At 36.4% G+C, this 17611-nt stretch overlaps 1 protein-coding gene across 4 annotated transcripts in view; it reads right to left on the bottom strand.

Annotated features, from left to right (window-relative positions):
• Positions 1-370: 370 nt before the first annotated feature.
• The window catches only part of st3gal3b (ST3 beta-galactoside alpha-2,3-sialyltransferase 3b), a 56144-nt gene continuing 38903 nt past the window's right edge, over positions 371-17611 (bottom strand). For all 4 annotated transcript variants that reach the window (XM_059502196.1, XM_059502197.1, XM_059502198.1 and 1 more), the window contains 3 exons: positions 9555-9701; positions 4297-4443; positions 371-831 (listed from right to left, as the gene is read on the bottom strand). In XM_059502196.1, the coding sequence (XP_059358179.1) occupies positions 742-831; positions 4297-4443; positions 9555-9701 (384 nt within the window). In that variant the 3' untranslated portion in view covers positions 371-741. The remainder of the gene's footprint in view (positions 832-4296; positions 4444-9554; positions 9702-17611) is intronic.

Genomic DNA, 17611 nt, shown 5'->3' with positions numbered 1-17611 from the left:
CAATTATCAGAATTATATTGGAAAAAAGTGGTATCGGTGCACCCCTAATAGGTACTCAGTTTCTCACCTAAAGCAAATTGTGGTATTAATAATACATTTTGGAAAGGGAGCTTTCGAAAAAATCAAAGGCCTTCATCTGTGCACCAAAATAAATAACTTCATGATTGAGCTTCTTTCTTTGACAAAAGAAGCTGTAACATAATAAGCTCACATTCAGGAGATAAAGAGCCTCCTGTGCTCAGAAGAAGGGCTGAATCAAAGACCTGCCTCTGCCCTTCCTCACACTAGGGCAGGATATGCACTGATTGCCCTGGACGGAGAATCACGTGTGAAGGCAGAACCCCAGGGGCCGTAGCAGTTCATTAAAATGCACCGTAAAAATCTTTCATATTTACACCGTTAATACATTCAGGCAGGAGAGGAGAGGCATCTCCACTGAAAGAGGTACATTTGGCACAATCAGTTAATGTTGCGACTTGTTCCTCAAGCGCTGTGTGTGTTGGTCACCTCAAAGTCTCTGATATCTTCCATCTGTACTTGAACAAGAATTGTCTCCCAAGACAATCAAGAATCCTTCAATGCCCCACTCAGAGGAAGCCTGTCGGTTAGAAGGCACATGTGCATCTTAACTCAGCCATTGGTCCCACCTCTGAAATCTCGCTCCTCCGTGTTGTCTAGTCCAGGGTTTCTCAGGACTCTGTGTTTTTGAGTCCTCCTAGAAAGGCACCCACCTTGGGAGGTTCAAATCCCATTGGTTAAGTCTGTGATAATGTTGGCCTTCACCAACTTGCGGAGAAACTCCTTTTCTTTTGAGATGTTGTGAGTCCATGACTGTGGGGAAGAGATAAACAGAACACTGTCATTTTTCTTTTACAGCGCAGACCCTCTCAACATGACAGTCTGCACTTTTACTCTCATTAGGCCAAGAATGCTAATCTTGGAATCAGAGACTTTTGCCTATTAGCATTAAAATTTCTGAAATTGCACAAGCAGCATTCATTAAGATATGCAGGGGCATTTTGGCTAATAGATTGTGAAAGTGATAGTTCAGTATTCACATGTTATTATCTTTGCATATTTGCAACCGATGTGCCACTGATGAAATGTACCAATGAGACACAGGCTAATGATACATGGGCAACTTTTGGAACTTTTTTTGAGCAATGTTTCTTGGGCACTTTTCCACTGAGAATGGGTAACAAATTTCTATCTTGAAACTTTAGATTGGTTATGGTTTAGATTGGACGGCAAAATTAACAAAAAGTTGCTCAAACAAACATTACTCAAAATTTTGCCCAGTGTAGGGTTCTTTTGTCATTTTTTACCAGCAGATTGCAATAAAAAGTACAAATAATTTGTTTGCACATGACATAATTGCTGTGGTCTGAAATGCTGCTGGAGAGCAGGAAGTGATTTTTCTATAAAGGAATTGCTGGAAGACATTTTAAATGCCTATATTATGCGTTGTTTATGGTTCCTCAAATTGGTCAAACTGAGAAACCACAAGGAGCTTCTATCGTGTATGAAAATTTGTTGTTCATGGGGGGGGGGGGCAAGAAACTGACTAAAAAGTGCAGGAAAATGTGGCTTGTAAACCTGTGTCTTCATCTTCATTGATTACAATGGAACATTGTGAGATTGCGATAAATTAAAGTGAATGATAGCTTTTCAGTGATTATATGGAAGTGCTATTTGCTAGTTTTTAAGGTTATAATCAATTCAGAATTTGAATAAAAGTTTTGTTTTACATGTAGCTAACAGCACCAACGGCCACATAACCCGTACATGTAGCAAGGTTTCAGAAATGACATATATCCTGCATCCCTCATATAAAAGTGGGATTCACTTTGAAACCGCTTGTTTGCAATCAGAGTTAGTGTCTTATGTTCACCTCCTTAATGGCTGGCAAGTGACATAGGTTCAAAACATAAAGATCACATCCAATATAGGTTTAGTATTGCTGTTTATTCCTTCCTCTTGTAATGGTGTCTAAACCAGTACAGTAAGGACTTCCTTTCTGCTTTTCAATTCTTGCCCTCCATCTGAATTTCACACGTCATCAGAATCAAATGACTGCAAACAAGCTACGAGGTATACATGAATGTGCTCATAAAGTGGTATAAATAAATATTGTATTTTGTTTTCTATTATAATGCTGGAATGTGGTTAAAATGGCAGAGACTGTGGATCAGGTGACAAAACAAAAGCCCAATTTAAAAGTGACTATAGCTGATATAAGTAACTGGATTGTTTCTATAATACTGTGAACTCTTTAAGTCAAGTCACCTTCATTTATATAGCGCTTTATACAATACAGATTGAGTGTCAAAGCAGCTTTACAGGGATAAACAGTGTTAAAACAGGAACTCTAATGTAGAAAACCACACGACAATGACCTAAAACCAATTACCCTGCTAAAGGTGATGGATAGTTAAAAAATCTAGAGAAATTAACATTGTGTGGATTAAAGATTTGGAAAAAATAATGCTCAGGGTGTAGGCCCTGGAAACATTATGTATGGATAACTGCTGTAAATCTTCATTGAAATCTTCCATTTGAAAATGGTCAGTAATTATTTTATTTTCATTTGTGGTTTGGTGGAGGTCAGTATCTACCATGATAAATAAGTCACAGGACAGGGATTGAGTGTGTTCTGGGATCAAAGAACTGGAGCTGTACTTACTCCTGTGAAAACCATCCTCTCCGGTTTTCTTTTAATATCCTATTTTTCTTCAACACGCTTTTCAGAAACCGAACGCCACAGCAGAGGACCTACAGGCCTGGTATTGCTAGATGAAACCAGAGCTTTGGGTTCCTGTGAGAGGCTCTCGGTCCGAATGGGTGGACCCCACAACTGCCCCTGACAGGATGTTCTGGGCCTGCTGAGGCCATGATACTAAGCCAAAAGCATCTCGTCAGAGTCTCTGGGATGTCTGCCTCAGCCTGGTCAGCCCTTGTGAAGGATCACATTCACGAAAAACCCAGCAGATCCAAGAGTAAAGTTTCACTCTCCAGAAGAGAGAAAAGGGCACAGGCCAAAATGAATGCTGGGTTAAGAGCCTCCTTAGGCCAAACTGCCTTAGGGAGAGAGGGTCTGAAACAAGCTCTTCCTCATGCCTCTATAGTTAAAGAAATAGCTTTCTGCATTTGGGATCCATGAGATGTTTTAAAAAGTCTCTAACCAAGGCTACATTTATTTAATCAGAAATACAGTAAAAATTGTAACATTACTATTGAATTACTATTACTACTGCATTACTATTACAATAAAAAATAAAACTTTTCCATTTTAATATATTTTCACATTTTGTGGAAACATTTTTCAGGATTCTTTGATGAATAGCAAGTACAAAAGAACATTTACTTGAAAATGAAATATCTTGTAACATTAGTTGTGCAATTTGATGCATCTTTGCTGAAAACAATTATTTTCATTAAAAAATACCAACCCCAAACTTATGAATGGTAATGTATATAATATTTCATAATATATTTTGCATATAATACTGCCAAACTACTGAGAGAGACATTAGAAAGGTCTCTAAATAATTTCTAGAGTCTTTCTCACAGGATTTTGACATACTTACATGTATATGTTACATTTTCGCCAGCAAGGTGGCGAAACAAGCTATTACTCTAATCCTGGCATTACCACTGAAAGCTATGAAGTCAATCTAGAGTTTGAATGAATCCCTTACATCACAGCCAGGATGAACCTAGAAAGAACATGTCAAAACCTAGAAAGACAAATACCTTATACTGCAATAGTAGTACTATGAAGTACTCACTATACAAGGCCAACAGCTTAAATCCCATTTGTTCAAGACTAAATCACATAGTGCAGAAGTCTTAAAGTGACAGAACACAGGCCATTGGAAGCGAGTGAGTTCTGCATGAATGGTACCTGACTGTGATTTGACAAGGATGGGTGCCAGAGCAGTCAGGAGCTAACTATGCGTTAAAAGCTCTGTTTTATGAGTGTGCTTTTACAGCCATGGCAAATGTGGGCAGAGAGGAATTTATAAAACACAACAACAAAGTTATCTTCATACGGACTGATCAGAGGTAAAAAAAAATAAATAAAAATAAAGTTGAAGGAAGCCCAGGGCATTCTGTTAATGACATCATTGTAATTTTCCATAAAGTGTATAGATAAACAAACATGAACAAAACAACAGACTGAGGTAATGTACCAAATGTTTTGTCTATGCATTCAAATGCCTACTTCTAAAAAAATGCTTTTCATGTTACACTTTAGAAGTTAATTTGACAATCGAAGAAACATAGAACTGTTACCTCTTTTATGGCAGACATTTTGACTGTTTCGTAGTAGTGCAAGGGCGCATGAGGGGTGTTCATGTCATAGCCAAATCCTGCAACAGCAACCTCATCGCAGTTATGAAGGGCCATCGTTATGGCGACGGTGCCCAACGTTGGAATGTTCTATGGAGATGAGCAAAAGTTTATCATCTATCAGCTTGTCAGATTATAAAATAAAGCAGCATCTTAACATTTTACCAACAGGTTCTTAACATGGAAGCTGTTCTCTGGTGAAGACTGAGCTGCACTGATCCACAGACTCTTACCCTAAACCACACTACAATATCTTGTGCTTATTATGTAAATCATAATGACCAAATATTGATGCAAATCATATGTTAGACCTGATAACAGACAAAAAAAATACAGTTTATTGCTTGTTTAATAGTGCGTAAAATGCTAACATGCCATAGGCACTATATTTAACATTCAAATCTACAGCATTACCGCAAATTAAATAATTATTATTGTTTTTACAGTCTAGAGTTTACAGTCTAAATTGAATGGACTGTGTATAAAATAATAGCATCTCATCAAAAACACATGCTGTATTTGCTTCAACCAAAGGTGTCAATGTAAAAAAAAAAAAAAAAAAGTATAAAAAAAATGTATAAAAAAATGTATAAAAAATGTTTTCATGTTTTTACGGATTACACACACACACACACACACACACAAATATATATATACCTTTTGTGAAAATAAATATACTAAAATGTATTTGAAATACATTTATTTTATGCCAAGTATGCTACAAATACATGTAAATATGATGTTATTAATGCAATTGTACTTTTTGTATACTAAACGTGTATATTTAAAGTCTGCTAAATTAGAACAACTAATTTTGTGCTTAACACACTTAAATTGTTCCAAAGTAGTGCTGAAGTTTCAACTAGAGATATACTGAAATATAAAGTGGTTAAAGTGGTACTATTGCAAGTATACTTTAGGAAATATCTTGCATTTAAAGACCAATATTATTCAAAGATCATACAATCCTTATCAAAAGTGACGTTTTACATTTTAGGTTTATATAACAATACATATTTGAAAAAAATGATAAATGTGCAATTAAAATCGACTTACAAGTTACAAATTATTCTGTAAAAATGAAAGATCTTAAATGTGTCATTAACGTCACTATGAGTAAAACCACAAATGAAGCATGAATAAGTATGCTTGCTTTGCTATATTTGAATCTATTTAGCAATGCTGTCTGTGGTTTGCTCTGGTCCTTGAGGTCGATATGGCATTGTGCCTGAAGGCATTCTGGCTTAGTTCTGCTCTGCAATTGTTAACTCATCTTGAGCTGCATGTGATTAACAATTTGCTTAAACAGACCCCCACCCCTGATACACCAATTTCAGGAGGCAGACCCTCACTTCCTCATCTCCCTGGAGGAGTCAACTATTCTAAATCATTAGCTTGCAGTGGCCTGGGGTCTGATTCTCTCTCTCTCTCTCTCTCACACACACACACACACACACACACACACACACACACACCATTTGTATTAAGATTGTGTCAGTGTATGCAGCCTTAAGCAGGTGGGTGTTTGGAGTGCTCAAAAGAGGAGGCTGTCAAAAAGTATCCCACCTTGATCAGTACCGTATGGGACAGCTCCCTCCTGAATGCCCCCCTACCTACACAAACCTTAGGGGCCTGAGCTCTGCTCCACATGCACTGCACATGTTCCACCGTTCAGAGGTCTGAGTTTTCAGGAGGTGGCCAAGCTCCCACACAGAGTGGAGTACTTGTCTGTACTCATGCCATGGTGGGATGGCTGAGAGCTTCATCAAGCTATGATGCTAGTGGCATTTGTCTACTTTCTCAAGTCCAATTTCCTGAGACTGAAAGGAAAGTGTTTTGTTTGTGAGCTCCAAGTAAACTAGTACTCTTTGCTGTAGCCTGTGTTTGAGGTTTGAGACATGTCACACAGTTCTTTTATGACAGTGCTGATTCCCAGTCTGGCCCATAGGCTATGGCACACCCAACACCCATGTCTGAATAAAATGTGTTTGCAAATAGGGTGGGGGGATTCCATGAACTTTCAGCGCATGCACTGCTTCTTTGTGTACAGTGTTACCATGGAAACCACTATTTTTACCACTCAAAAAGGGCACCTAGGGGTAAAGAATGAATTTGCATCTTCATTCAGACCAACGCAAAAGACCAACAAGTGGACGGGGCAATATGCTAATGTTTCACCTTGAAGTCAATGTGACAGGCTTGGGACTCGTTTTAAAAACAACTTGTTTCAATGATTCAGAGTCGACTTTTTCAACTTTATACATGGTGCACTTTCAGATTTAAAACTTTGCAAGATGCTTTCATTCACTTAGAGCTGTGTTACACTGATTGAAAGTAAATTTTCAAAATCCATAATAGGGGCACTTTAAATTCAAATAGCATTTCTGCATCCAGTTGCTACATCAATTTAAATTAAAACTCAAATTCAGGAACTGAACTGAATTTAAAAAGGCATTCTTTATTTAATTCCGAAAGGCAAACAATCCTGATTAGTGGTCGACTGATAATGCTTTATTGACAGCCGATGCTGATATCTTGGAAAGGAGGGGGTCGATAGCAGATATAATTATTTTTTACATTTTAATATTGAAGAAATTTTTTTGAATTTGTCAATGGATTAAAAAAATAAATGTGTAAAATAAACATACTTCTACTTTAGAAGACAGTATTTTTCAAAAATAAATAAATATTTAATAAAAATATAATTAAAAAGTAAGTAAACACTGTAACCAACAGGGCACTCAGTATTCTGGGAAGTTTGTATGCATTGGGAACAATTTTTCAAATAAAGCCAGGGTAACACAAATTTTACATACAGCACACAGAGAAAATTACATGAATATGACAGTGGGCAAATGCATAAAGCATTGCATAATTTGAAATCACGAGTTTAAAGTTTAAAGCATTCAATTAACATGGACGCATCCAGTGGCATAACTTTGCTTTGAAAAGTGGTGGGGACACTGCACAACTCATTTGCTAGTTTTTTATTTAATAAACTAACTTATTTGGGGACTGGGTTTGGAGTTGGAAAAACATAATTTTCGCTTTTGAAAAATACATTGTGCCAGAGAATTATGAACGCAGGTGCCAAGGCTAGGTCATTAACAGAGGGAGCTGGGAAGTTCAGGTCTCCAGACTCATTCTTCCCGCTGTTTGCTCTTATGCAGTTTTCCCAGTTGGTCGCACGAGCACTTTTATTAATTTTTTGGCTACAACATGCTATTAATCAATGCATGCTGAGGAACTTTTACCATAGATTATAGTCATATGGACAGTAGTTAACATTTAAAAGGAGTATTATTTGTGATTTGAATGTTGTGAATGAGAGTTCCTCTTTTGCTATGTTATAAGCCCTGGCTTCAGATGCTTTCACTTTCGATTTCGTTATCTTTTCAGGTTTTACAATAAAAGATAATTGTCTGTTTTGCTTAAATCTATACACCTTTAACCTTTTAAGACTAATAAAAAGATGGATTCATTGTTATTTTTTTATTAAAATGCACAACAACAATAAAACAGTAAGATTCAAATGACAAACTAGCTTACAAAACGTTTATTAACAAAAATGAATAAGATGAGGCATGGCATAGGCCACATCTCCCCACCCCCGGCCCTCACAAGAATACCAACATGTTCATGTCTTTTAATTTACTTGAAAAGTAGTGTGAGTACCAGCAATATTTGCATAATTTTTGCTGAGCACACCTTCGCACTCCTGCTGATGCAGCAAGCATAAACCAGGCTCTAAACTCGAAGCGCTGTGCAGTTCAAATGAGTTGTCCTTTGATGTTTCTCAAATGCAACAGAAATGGCAGCTTTTTATGCATTTAACAAAGCGGTGGTCGTGCCAGTGCGACCACTCACAAAATTTAATCGGTCGCAGTCTGGAAACCTGCAATTAATAGTGAATATAACCAAAACAGGTTATTATTATTTTTTTTTATGAATAATACAATAAATATAAGGAAAACTTGCCCACTCGATTTTGTAATATTCTTTAATTTAGTAGTCCGTATGAAAAGGTGCATTTCTATTAAAGGCACGTCCATATGGAGATAGCGAGTCAGCGTCGGCATTCGCCAACCTCATCTTTGCACCCGACACTGACTCAGAAAGCACTAGTTTATTAAGAAAAAATTAAAATGTCTTCTTTTCCTCCCAACACATTCATAATCATTTTGCCGGTGCTTTGAGGCAATTGTTTTATGCGTGAGCTTGAGCTCAGAATGCCTATACAGTATCAAAGTATGGTTAATATATTATTATATTATGTGCAACTAGTTGACTAGGAAAATCTTAAGTAGAGGGCAGACCTACTAAGCACAAGGAAGCTCCATCTTCAAAATAAAATGCTATAATGACATTACGAAAAGTGCGACAGCTGCAAATCACGTTGTTATTGTACTGCACGAGTTATGCATGAATAAGGAGTCAAATGTTGAGTCAAACCCACAAATTACACCTATGACCGACTGTCACACAGAGAACACACGATCACGCAGGTCACATGCACACGTCACAAGATCCCAAACCTGGGTTTGACTAAGTTTTCGAGATTTGAGAAATTAAATATTCACTAGTCATTCAAAGATTTGTTGTAATGACATAAATGCGTATTTGCCTAATGCTGACAGCAAACAAGTAATATAATGTTTGCCTTTCTATTACTAATAATTATAAAAGCAATCATTATAATACTTTTTTGTATACATTTTAATTCCTTTGTTTAACAGTTCTATTAGACTGACTTCAAAATAAAACTTATGTTTAATGACCTTTGTTATTCATACTGGCATTTTTTTTTATCAACTTAAACAAGCAGCATTATTTTGAGACCTTATTGCTGTTTAAATCATTTCATGATAGGCACTGGAAAACAAGGTTTTAAAACACAGCTTTGTCCAAGTTTGGACAAAATACGCAACAAACTCTTCCCACCCATTGGATTAGTCAAGCTACCTTTGGCCTATGGTGATCTTTATGGTAATTACAGACTAATTGAGGAAACACGTGTCTAAGGCTTCCTGTGACCCCTATTAACATAAGGTTGACTAAAGGCATTGCCTGCCATTTTGGTTCAATAAACCGGGCAGTCGAACAGTTATTCTTGAAGAGTTACCAATTCGACTAACTTCATAATTACTTAACTTTTATCAATGTCATGAAAAGTAATCAAATTCAACAAGCATGTTGCTTACCCCTTTTCCCATGAGGCCATTGTTCTGTGGAAGGCCAATAAACTGGAAGGCAGCCTCTTGTATGAAGTAGGGATTGAGGATCCGTATCTCTGAGGGTTGCCGGGGCACAGAGTGTGCTACAGACTTCCAGAAGCCCTCTGTTCCTTGCTAAAGAAAGAAAGAAAGAAAAAAATACTCATAGGGAGGCATTATGCTATGGACAAATGGACTCTGCACATCCAAGTTTGCATCATGAAAAATGCATAGACATTTTTTTATATCATCTTACAGCAGATGTGAAGAAATCATCTCTTCCATAATCATGAGTTCAGAGTCAATACCTATAATGTGCCATCACTGCATACTGATGGCAGCAGTCTAGACGGCTTTCATTAAAAGTGAAGCAGGCCGTCCAGGTTGGACAAGCCCAGAGGAAGTGGACAAATGAAATCCTGACCTCCACGAGTGTTCGGGGAGCAGCGGCCTCCAGCTTCTCCCATAACAATTACTCCGGAGACCTACAGAGTGCCATAGCTTAGCAATTATTCAATCTGCGACTTGGCACTGAGATCATCAGGTATTAACGTCCCGACTAGACAAGCTCTGCGAAGCCACGACAGCACTGCTGGCAAACAGCCAGCCGGGTCATCGGACTTAATGGGAGTCACCTGTTCAAATAAGCAGACTGTGCCTTTGATATAGCCCAACAATAGGAGTGACTATTGAGCCAGGCAAACGGCTTTGAAGCAGTTTTGGAGGGCCCCCGCGCCCACAACAAGCCATGGCAAGAAAACATCATCTCTTCTGTCAACGGTAGGGTTTTGCAGAACAGAAGCAGAAATTCTGTGAAATGCTGCAACCACAAGCAGGTGTAAACAGGGAAAAACTTGACAACAACAATAAAAATCCTCAGATCCTGGCGCACATTTACCCAACCACAGAGATACAGTATCCAGCATAAGTATATACTGGATCCATGTTTCCAAACTGAAGTATGCCTTTTTCCAGAACATAACAGAATTTAAAACAGAGTGCGAGTAAACAGATGGGAAACGCGCTGGCATCCGAAGCCAGTAGTGTTTGGTATAAGAGTGATAGGTTGTTTGAAAAAGAAATAAAACAGGAAGTCCCTGATTGATTCTTTTAAAATTACTTAACACAAGTAAGGATGTCTCTGTAAGCTTTAACATTCCTTCCAGTGCATCAGGCTGAGATGGTAAGATCGTTTAGGTCTCGAAGGACAGGTTAAATATTGTACAGGAGTTACTCTTGTGACTTATGTAACCGAGTTGTTATGGGAAAAAAAAAACAGAGAACATTCCTGGCAAGACTGTAAATAATTACATTAAAATTCAATCTTTCATTAAAATCATTGAATGTCTACAGAAGCTTGGGTTCAGCTAACTCCAAATCCTTTCAAACAACACTGAATTTTGTATTGATTTGTTTGTCTATTCATTCATTATTCATATATTCATGAGGTATTAAGCACTAAAGGCTGCCAGCACTAATAGTCTCGCACAGGCATGTTGAGGACTGTGACTTTTATAAACAGTTATTACACATCCCAGGCCAATGTTAACTGGACATACAGTGGCTTGAAGATCAATGGATAGCTGATTGAATTACTGATGCTGTCAACGCTAATTTTCAAATAAATTTTCTTCTAAATATATTTCACAAGATTTTAACATTTCACATATTTGTAGTAATAAGAAATGTATAAAAGAAAAAATAGGGAAAAATTGCTTGCCTAAAAACAACTAAATAAAGAGTACAGTTATTTATATTTCCATACAAATGAAAATACAAAGAGTACAGTGACTTATCAAAGCATCTGAACAAGCCCAACCCAAGAGGTAGTCTGGTGACAGACTAGTTTAACAAGTTAAATTGGAAATAGTAGTACTTAGTTGAATGTCCTAAGATTGTGAACATTTCTAAAAACCAGGTATTACATATAGCCTATACATACAGTACAGACCAAAAGTTTGGAAACATTACTATTTTTAATGTTTTTGAATGAAGTTTCTTCTGCTCATCAAGCCTGCATTTATTTGATCAAAAATACAGAAAAAACCGTAATGTTGTGAAATTTTATTACAACTTAAAATAATAGTTTTCTATTTGAATATACTTAAAAAAAAATTATTTATTCCTGTGATGCAAAGCTGAATTTTCAGCATCATTACTCCAGCCTTCAGTGTCACATGTAACATCCAGTCTATCACATGATCTTTTAGAAATCATTCTAATATTCTGATTTATTATGAGTGTTGGAAACAGTTCTGCTGTCTAATATATTTGATGAATAAAATGTTAAAAAGAACTGCATTTATTCATAATATAAAAAACATTCTAATAATATATATTCTAATAATATATTTTCTTTACTATCACTTTTTATCAATTTAACACATCCTTGCTGAATAAAATTATTGATTTTATTTTAAAAAAAAAGAAAAAAAAAATTACTGACCCCAAATTACTGACCAGTAGTGTATATTATTACAAAATATTTATATTTTAAAAACAAAGCTTCTTCTTCTTTTTTTTTTTTTTTTTACTTTTTATTCATCAAAGTATCCTAAAAAAGCATCACATGTTCTGAAAAAATATTAAGCAGCAGAACTGTTTCCAACTTTGATAATGAATCATCATATTAGAATGATTTCATTATCATGTGATAATGATCCTAAAAAAAAATATTTTAAATTGTAATAAAATTTCACAATATTAATTTTTTTTCTGTGTTTTTAATCAAATAAATGCAGGCTTGATGAGCAGAAGAAACTTTTTTCAAAAACATTAAAAATAGTAATGTTTCCAAACTTTTGGTCTGTACTGTACATATTTAATTTTATTTTAGAAAGAAATCAATTATTATTTATTTAGCAAGGATGTGTTAAATTAGTGACAGTAAATACATTCATAATTTTACAAAAGATTTCTATAAAAAGTTGCTGTCAAAATGCAAATGTACCTAATTGGTCAAAAACTTTCAAGAAAAAAAAAAAGATTAATGTAATGTCTTTTTTGGTATAATTTCTCAGACTTTTTAAGACAGAGAAGTGACAAAAAAAAAAAGTACTTAATTTGCCTGTCTAGATTCTGGTTTTCATTACAATCCCACCAAAGTTAGACAAGGTCATTCTAAACATAGCTTTATTGTTGACATCTTCTACATTGGTTCCGGCATGGCTTTACTCCAGACCTCTCATCGGCATTCCAGGGAATCCCAGCCAGGACTGCCGAGAAAGAAAAAGTGAGTGAGAGACACCCTGACTGATCATCTCTCAAAGCCCTCAAAACCACAAGTCATCTGCAGTGCAGGAACTTTAACAACTGCCACACTCTTGTCAAACAGGACGGCCCCTGAAACTTATCCATCTAATAAAACAGCAGGTGAGAGAGGCCTCTCAATTCCCGAATGCAGCTCCAGCACACCCTTAACAAGCTTCCAGAATGGCTGCAGAGTGTTAAATCACTCCATAAAAATCACAGGCCATATTGCCGACCTCTCTCTCCATCAGCCGCTGGAAACGAGAGGTCAGGGTGAACATTCAGTGGTGGCTGGGAAAACCACAGATGTGTGGTGGGAAGAATCTTCCCAGGAACAACTGGGGAGAGGGTTCTTTATTAACAAAAAATACTAGTACTGACAAACCAGTACTAGTAACCAAATGAATTTTGATGTGTAAAAACCAGCTGTCATGTTTTTCTAGTGGTATTTTTATTACTAGAAGAAAGAAAAAAAGTAGCAGCAAACATTTGAATAAAACTGATTATAAAAAAAGATTGGGGGGAAACGAGTGGATGGAGGCAGATATATATGCAAGCTTGAAGTCAATTCAAGAAAAGTGCAGGTTCAAACTGACTAAAAAATTGGAGAAGTCTGGCATATAGTACATCACCAGAAAGAAGTCATTTCAACGGAAGACTAAGTAGTACAAGGTCAAAAACTAAACATGTATGGACGAAACATTCACAATAATATCAATAACAATGAGATCCATAATGAAATTGACTGAATTTTGATTTAAATGTCAACTTTAAACCTATATTTGTCAAAAAAAAAAAAAGAAAAAAGAAAAAAAGAAAATGCGACTGGTTTCTAAAAAAGCCATAGAAGTTATTACACTGTTTGTACAACCCGAATTCCGGAAAAGTTGGGACGTTTTTTAAATATTAATAAAATGAAAACTAAAAGACTTTCAAATCACATGAGCCAATATTTTATTCACAATAGAACATAGATAACATAGCAAATGTTTAAACTGAGAAAGTTTACAATTTTATGCACAAAATGAGCTCATTTCAATTTTGATTTCTGCTACAGGTCTCAAAATAGCTGGGACGGGGCAGGTTTACCATGGTGTAGCATCTGCTTTTCTTTTCAAAACAGTTTGAAGACGTCTGGGCATTGAGGCTATGAGTTGCTGGAGTTTTGCTGTTGGAATTTGGTCCCATTCTTGCCTTATATAGATTTCCAGCTGCTGAAGAGTTCGTGGTCGTCTTTGACGTATTTTTCGTTTAATGATGCACCAAATGTTCTCTATAGGTGAAAGATCTGGACTGCAGGCAGGCCAGCTTAGCACCCGGACTCTTCTACGACGAAGCCATGCTGTTGTTATAGCTGCAGTATGTGGTTTTGCATTGTCCTGCTGAAATAAACAAGGCCTTCCCTGAAATAGACGTTGTTTGGAGGGAAGCATATGTTGCTCTAAAACCTTTATATACCTTTCAGCATTCACAGAGCCTTCCAAAACATGCAAGCTGCCCATACCGTATGCACTTATGCACCCCCATACCATCAGAGATGCTGGCTTTTGAACTGAACGCTGATAACATGCTGGAAGGTCTCCCTCCTCTTTAGCCCAGAGGACACGGCGTCCGTGATTTCCAACAAGAATGTCAAATTTGGACTCGTCTGACCATTAAACACTATTCCACTTTGAAATAGTCCATTTTAAATGAGCCTTGGCCCACAGGACACGACGGCGCTTCTGGACCATGTTCACATATGGCTTCCTTTTTGCATGATAGAGCTTTAGTTGGCATCTGCTGATGGCACGGCGGATTGTGTTTACCGACAGTGGTTTCTGAAAGTATTCCTGGGCCCATTTAGTAATGTCCTTGACACAATCATGCCGATGAGTGATGCAGTGTCGTCTGAGAGCCCGAAGACCACGGGCATCCAATAAAGGTCTCCGGCCTTGTCCCTTACGCACAGAGATTTCTCCAGTTTCTCTGAATCTTTTGATGATGTTATGTACTGTAGATGATGAGATTTGCAAAGCCTTTGCAATTTGACGTTGAGGAACATTGTTTTTAAAGTTTTCCACAATTTTTTTACGCAGTCTTTCATAGATTGGAGAACCTCTGCCCATCTTTACTTCTGAGAGACTCTGCTTCTCTAAGACAAAGCTTTTATAGCTAATCATGTTACTGACCTGATATCAATTAACTTAATTAATCACTAGATGTTCTCCCAGCTGAATCTTTTCAAAACTGCTTGCTTTTTTAGCCATTTGTTGCCCCCGTGCCAACTTTTTGGAGACCTGTAGCAGGCATTAAATTTTAAATGAGCTAATTAAGTGGATAAAAGTGTAAAATTTCTCAGTTTAAACATTTGCTACGTTATCTATGTTCTATTTTGAATCAAATATTGGCTCATGTGATTTGAAATTCCTTTAGTTTTCATTTTATTAAAATTTAAAAAACGTCCCAACTTTTCCGGAATTCGGGTTGTAGTCTTTTTTCCAAAGTTTGAGATTTAAACATTTTTCCTGATTGAACACAAACTTGGAAAAAACATTTAATGTTTGTCAAAACACAAAATTACATTTAGTGCTTGACAAATTTGCATTCAACAGCTCAAGTTTCAGGGAGGAATATGTAAAAGTTGATGTTATTTGCAGTGAAGTGTGAAGCTCAGTGTGAAAGGTATTTGATTTGTTCTCCTTTGACATCAGGGTAAACAATTCTGATTTCTTCCATATGTAATGCAAACGTATGGCTTAGATAGCAAGAAAAGGCAACAAAAGAAAAAAGGCAAACTTCATTATAAAGAACCTGCAAGCCAAAAAGTTAATGCACAACGAGAGGATAAATCTGGCTCCTTCAGGGCCCCACTGAGTAGACTGTAGATCAGCCGCAATGTAAAGATTATTTTAGTATCACTTATATAATATTACAGTATTTACTAATATTTTGAATTAGATTTTATTTTTATATTTACAGTTTATTTTAGTTTTAGGGTTAGTAATTTCGTTAAGTGCTTTTACATGGTTATTATTTTTTGTTTTAAATCTAGCTTAAAGTAAATGTTTAATTGTAAATGTAAATTTATTTATTTATTTATTTTTGGTGAACTCACCCTCTAAATGTTTTATTTATTTAATAAATGAAATTATACTCTAAACAAGAAACTAAAAGTACCTGCAGGTGGCGTTAAATGTATTTATGAGTCGATTCGTTCAAATGGCTGATTCATTCAGGAATGAAGTAAATGGCTCGCTTTATGAATGGGTCTTTTGGATCATGGTTTAGATCAGATTCGAAAGATTGGGTTGTACAGTATAACAGTTACACAATCTAGAAATTAGATTTTCAAAAGGCAAAAGAAAAATCACTTCCAAACCTAGATTTATTAGTATTGCTTTGATCAGGTTTATACCTGACATGGTTGGACTCGATGAGAAACTTCCGAACAACGAGTTCCTTTCAAAATTGATGCTCAAGGAAATTTTATCTGCTCACAGAGGGGCAACAGGTTGTCAATGGACCATTCCGCAGGTGCTCTCGAGGAGAAAAAAACAGCCAAGGGCTCCTTAGTATTACGTGAAAAATTTAGCTGTTCTCAAAATGATCACAACCTTTTCTCTCCATCTCTCAAGATACTGCACGCACTCTTCAAGCAGAGGAAAACACAGGCTATTTTGAAAAAGTTTCCTGTTTATCTTTAGGTTTATATTTAAAAGGTCAATAAACCTGGGAGGTACACTGTTAAAGTGAAATGATCTGTTTTTATGGTGTGTGCTCTAGCCGACAGAGCTGCAATCAAAGCCACGTCTTCTAGAGGCTCAGGCACGCTGTCGGACAGATGTTGTTTCTGCTTCTCTAGTTGCCATGCTCTGAATGCCTATAAACATATCAGGCCAGATGACAAATTTGCAACTGCAGCTAGGCTGTGACATATCAACATGCAAATTTATACCACCACAGTCAGTGCTGAAGCCTGATAAGAAGTGTAAACCTGCACTGGCAAACCATTTCACCCCAGGCCCTGTATGATTCATATGAACTTCAGTTTGTATATAAAGCGCTGAAGGTTTATGAGCGCTCCAGCAGAAATGTGCATATTTCGTAGAGCACTCATCCAGAGCGGGTCAGGTTCATGAAATCTAAATCCCGTTGCTCTTGACCGGGTCAGGAATCCAAACTCTATAGGATACTCCGATGACACTCCTTTTGTTAGCAGGAATCTGAGCCATTTGCTCATTTTTGGTGTCTTTTTATCTAAGTTCGGACATTTCTTTGCCTTGAGCTGTGGGTTTCTGCTTGATAGACTCACTTGGGTCATCCTGTGTATGAGATCTGCATCTTTACAGTTCTGAAAACAGCAAACAGGACAATTGGATCAACTGATTCAATCACACAGGCTTAAGAAAAAGCTTGTTAGTAGAAGGCAATTAAAAACCAAATAGGGTGTTTAAAGGGAAAATGTGGTCCTAAGTATATAGCCTCATGTGGCCAGAGCTTTGAACATGAGGAAATAAGACCTCATGCAAATCATGGCCTCATTGCTTATCAGACAGTTAAACTGATATATATTGATGTATATATATATATATATATATATATATATATATATATATATATATATATATATATATATATATATATATATATATATCATTATGTGCTATGTTTAACTTAAATAAGCCCCCAAATAGCACAGTTTAAGCAAAACAATTATAAAAAATAAATCAAAACAGAAACCGTTGTGTTTGTAGAGATCTATTTAACAAAGTTCCTTCAACAAAATGTGTTATTTTTGATGCTACTAACCTAAC

Source organism: Carassius carassius, chromosome 20 (assembly GCF_963082965.1).
Source record: "Carassius carassius chromosome 20, fCarCar2.1, whole genome shotgun sequence".
NCBI classification, from domain to species: domain Eukaryota; kingdom Metazoa; phylum Chordata; class Actinopteri; order Cypriniformes; family Cyprinidae; genus Carassius; species Carassius carassius.
This window is presented reverse-complemented; position numbering and strand designations above follow the sequence as displayed.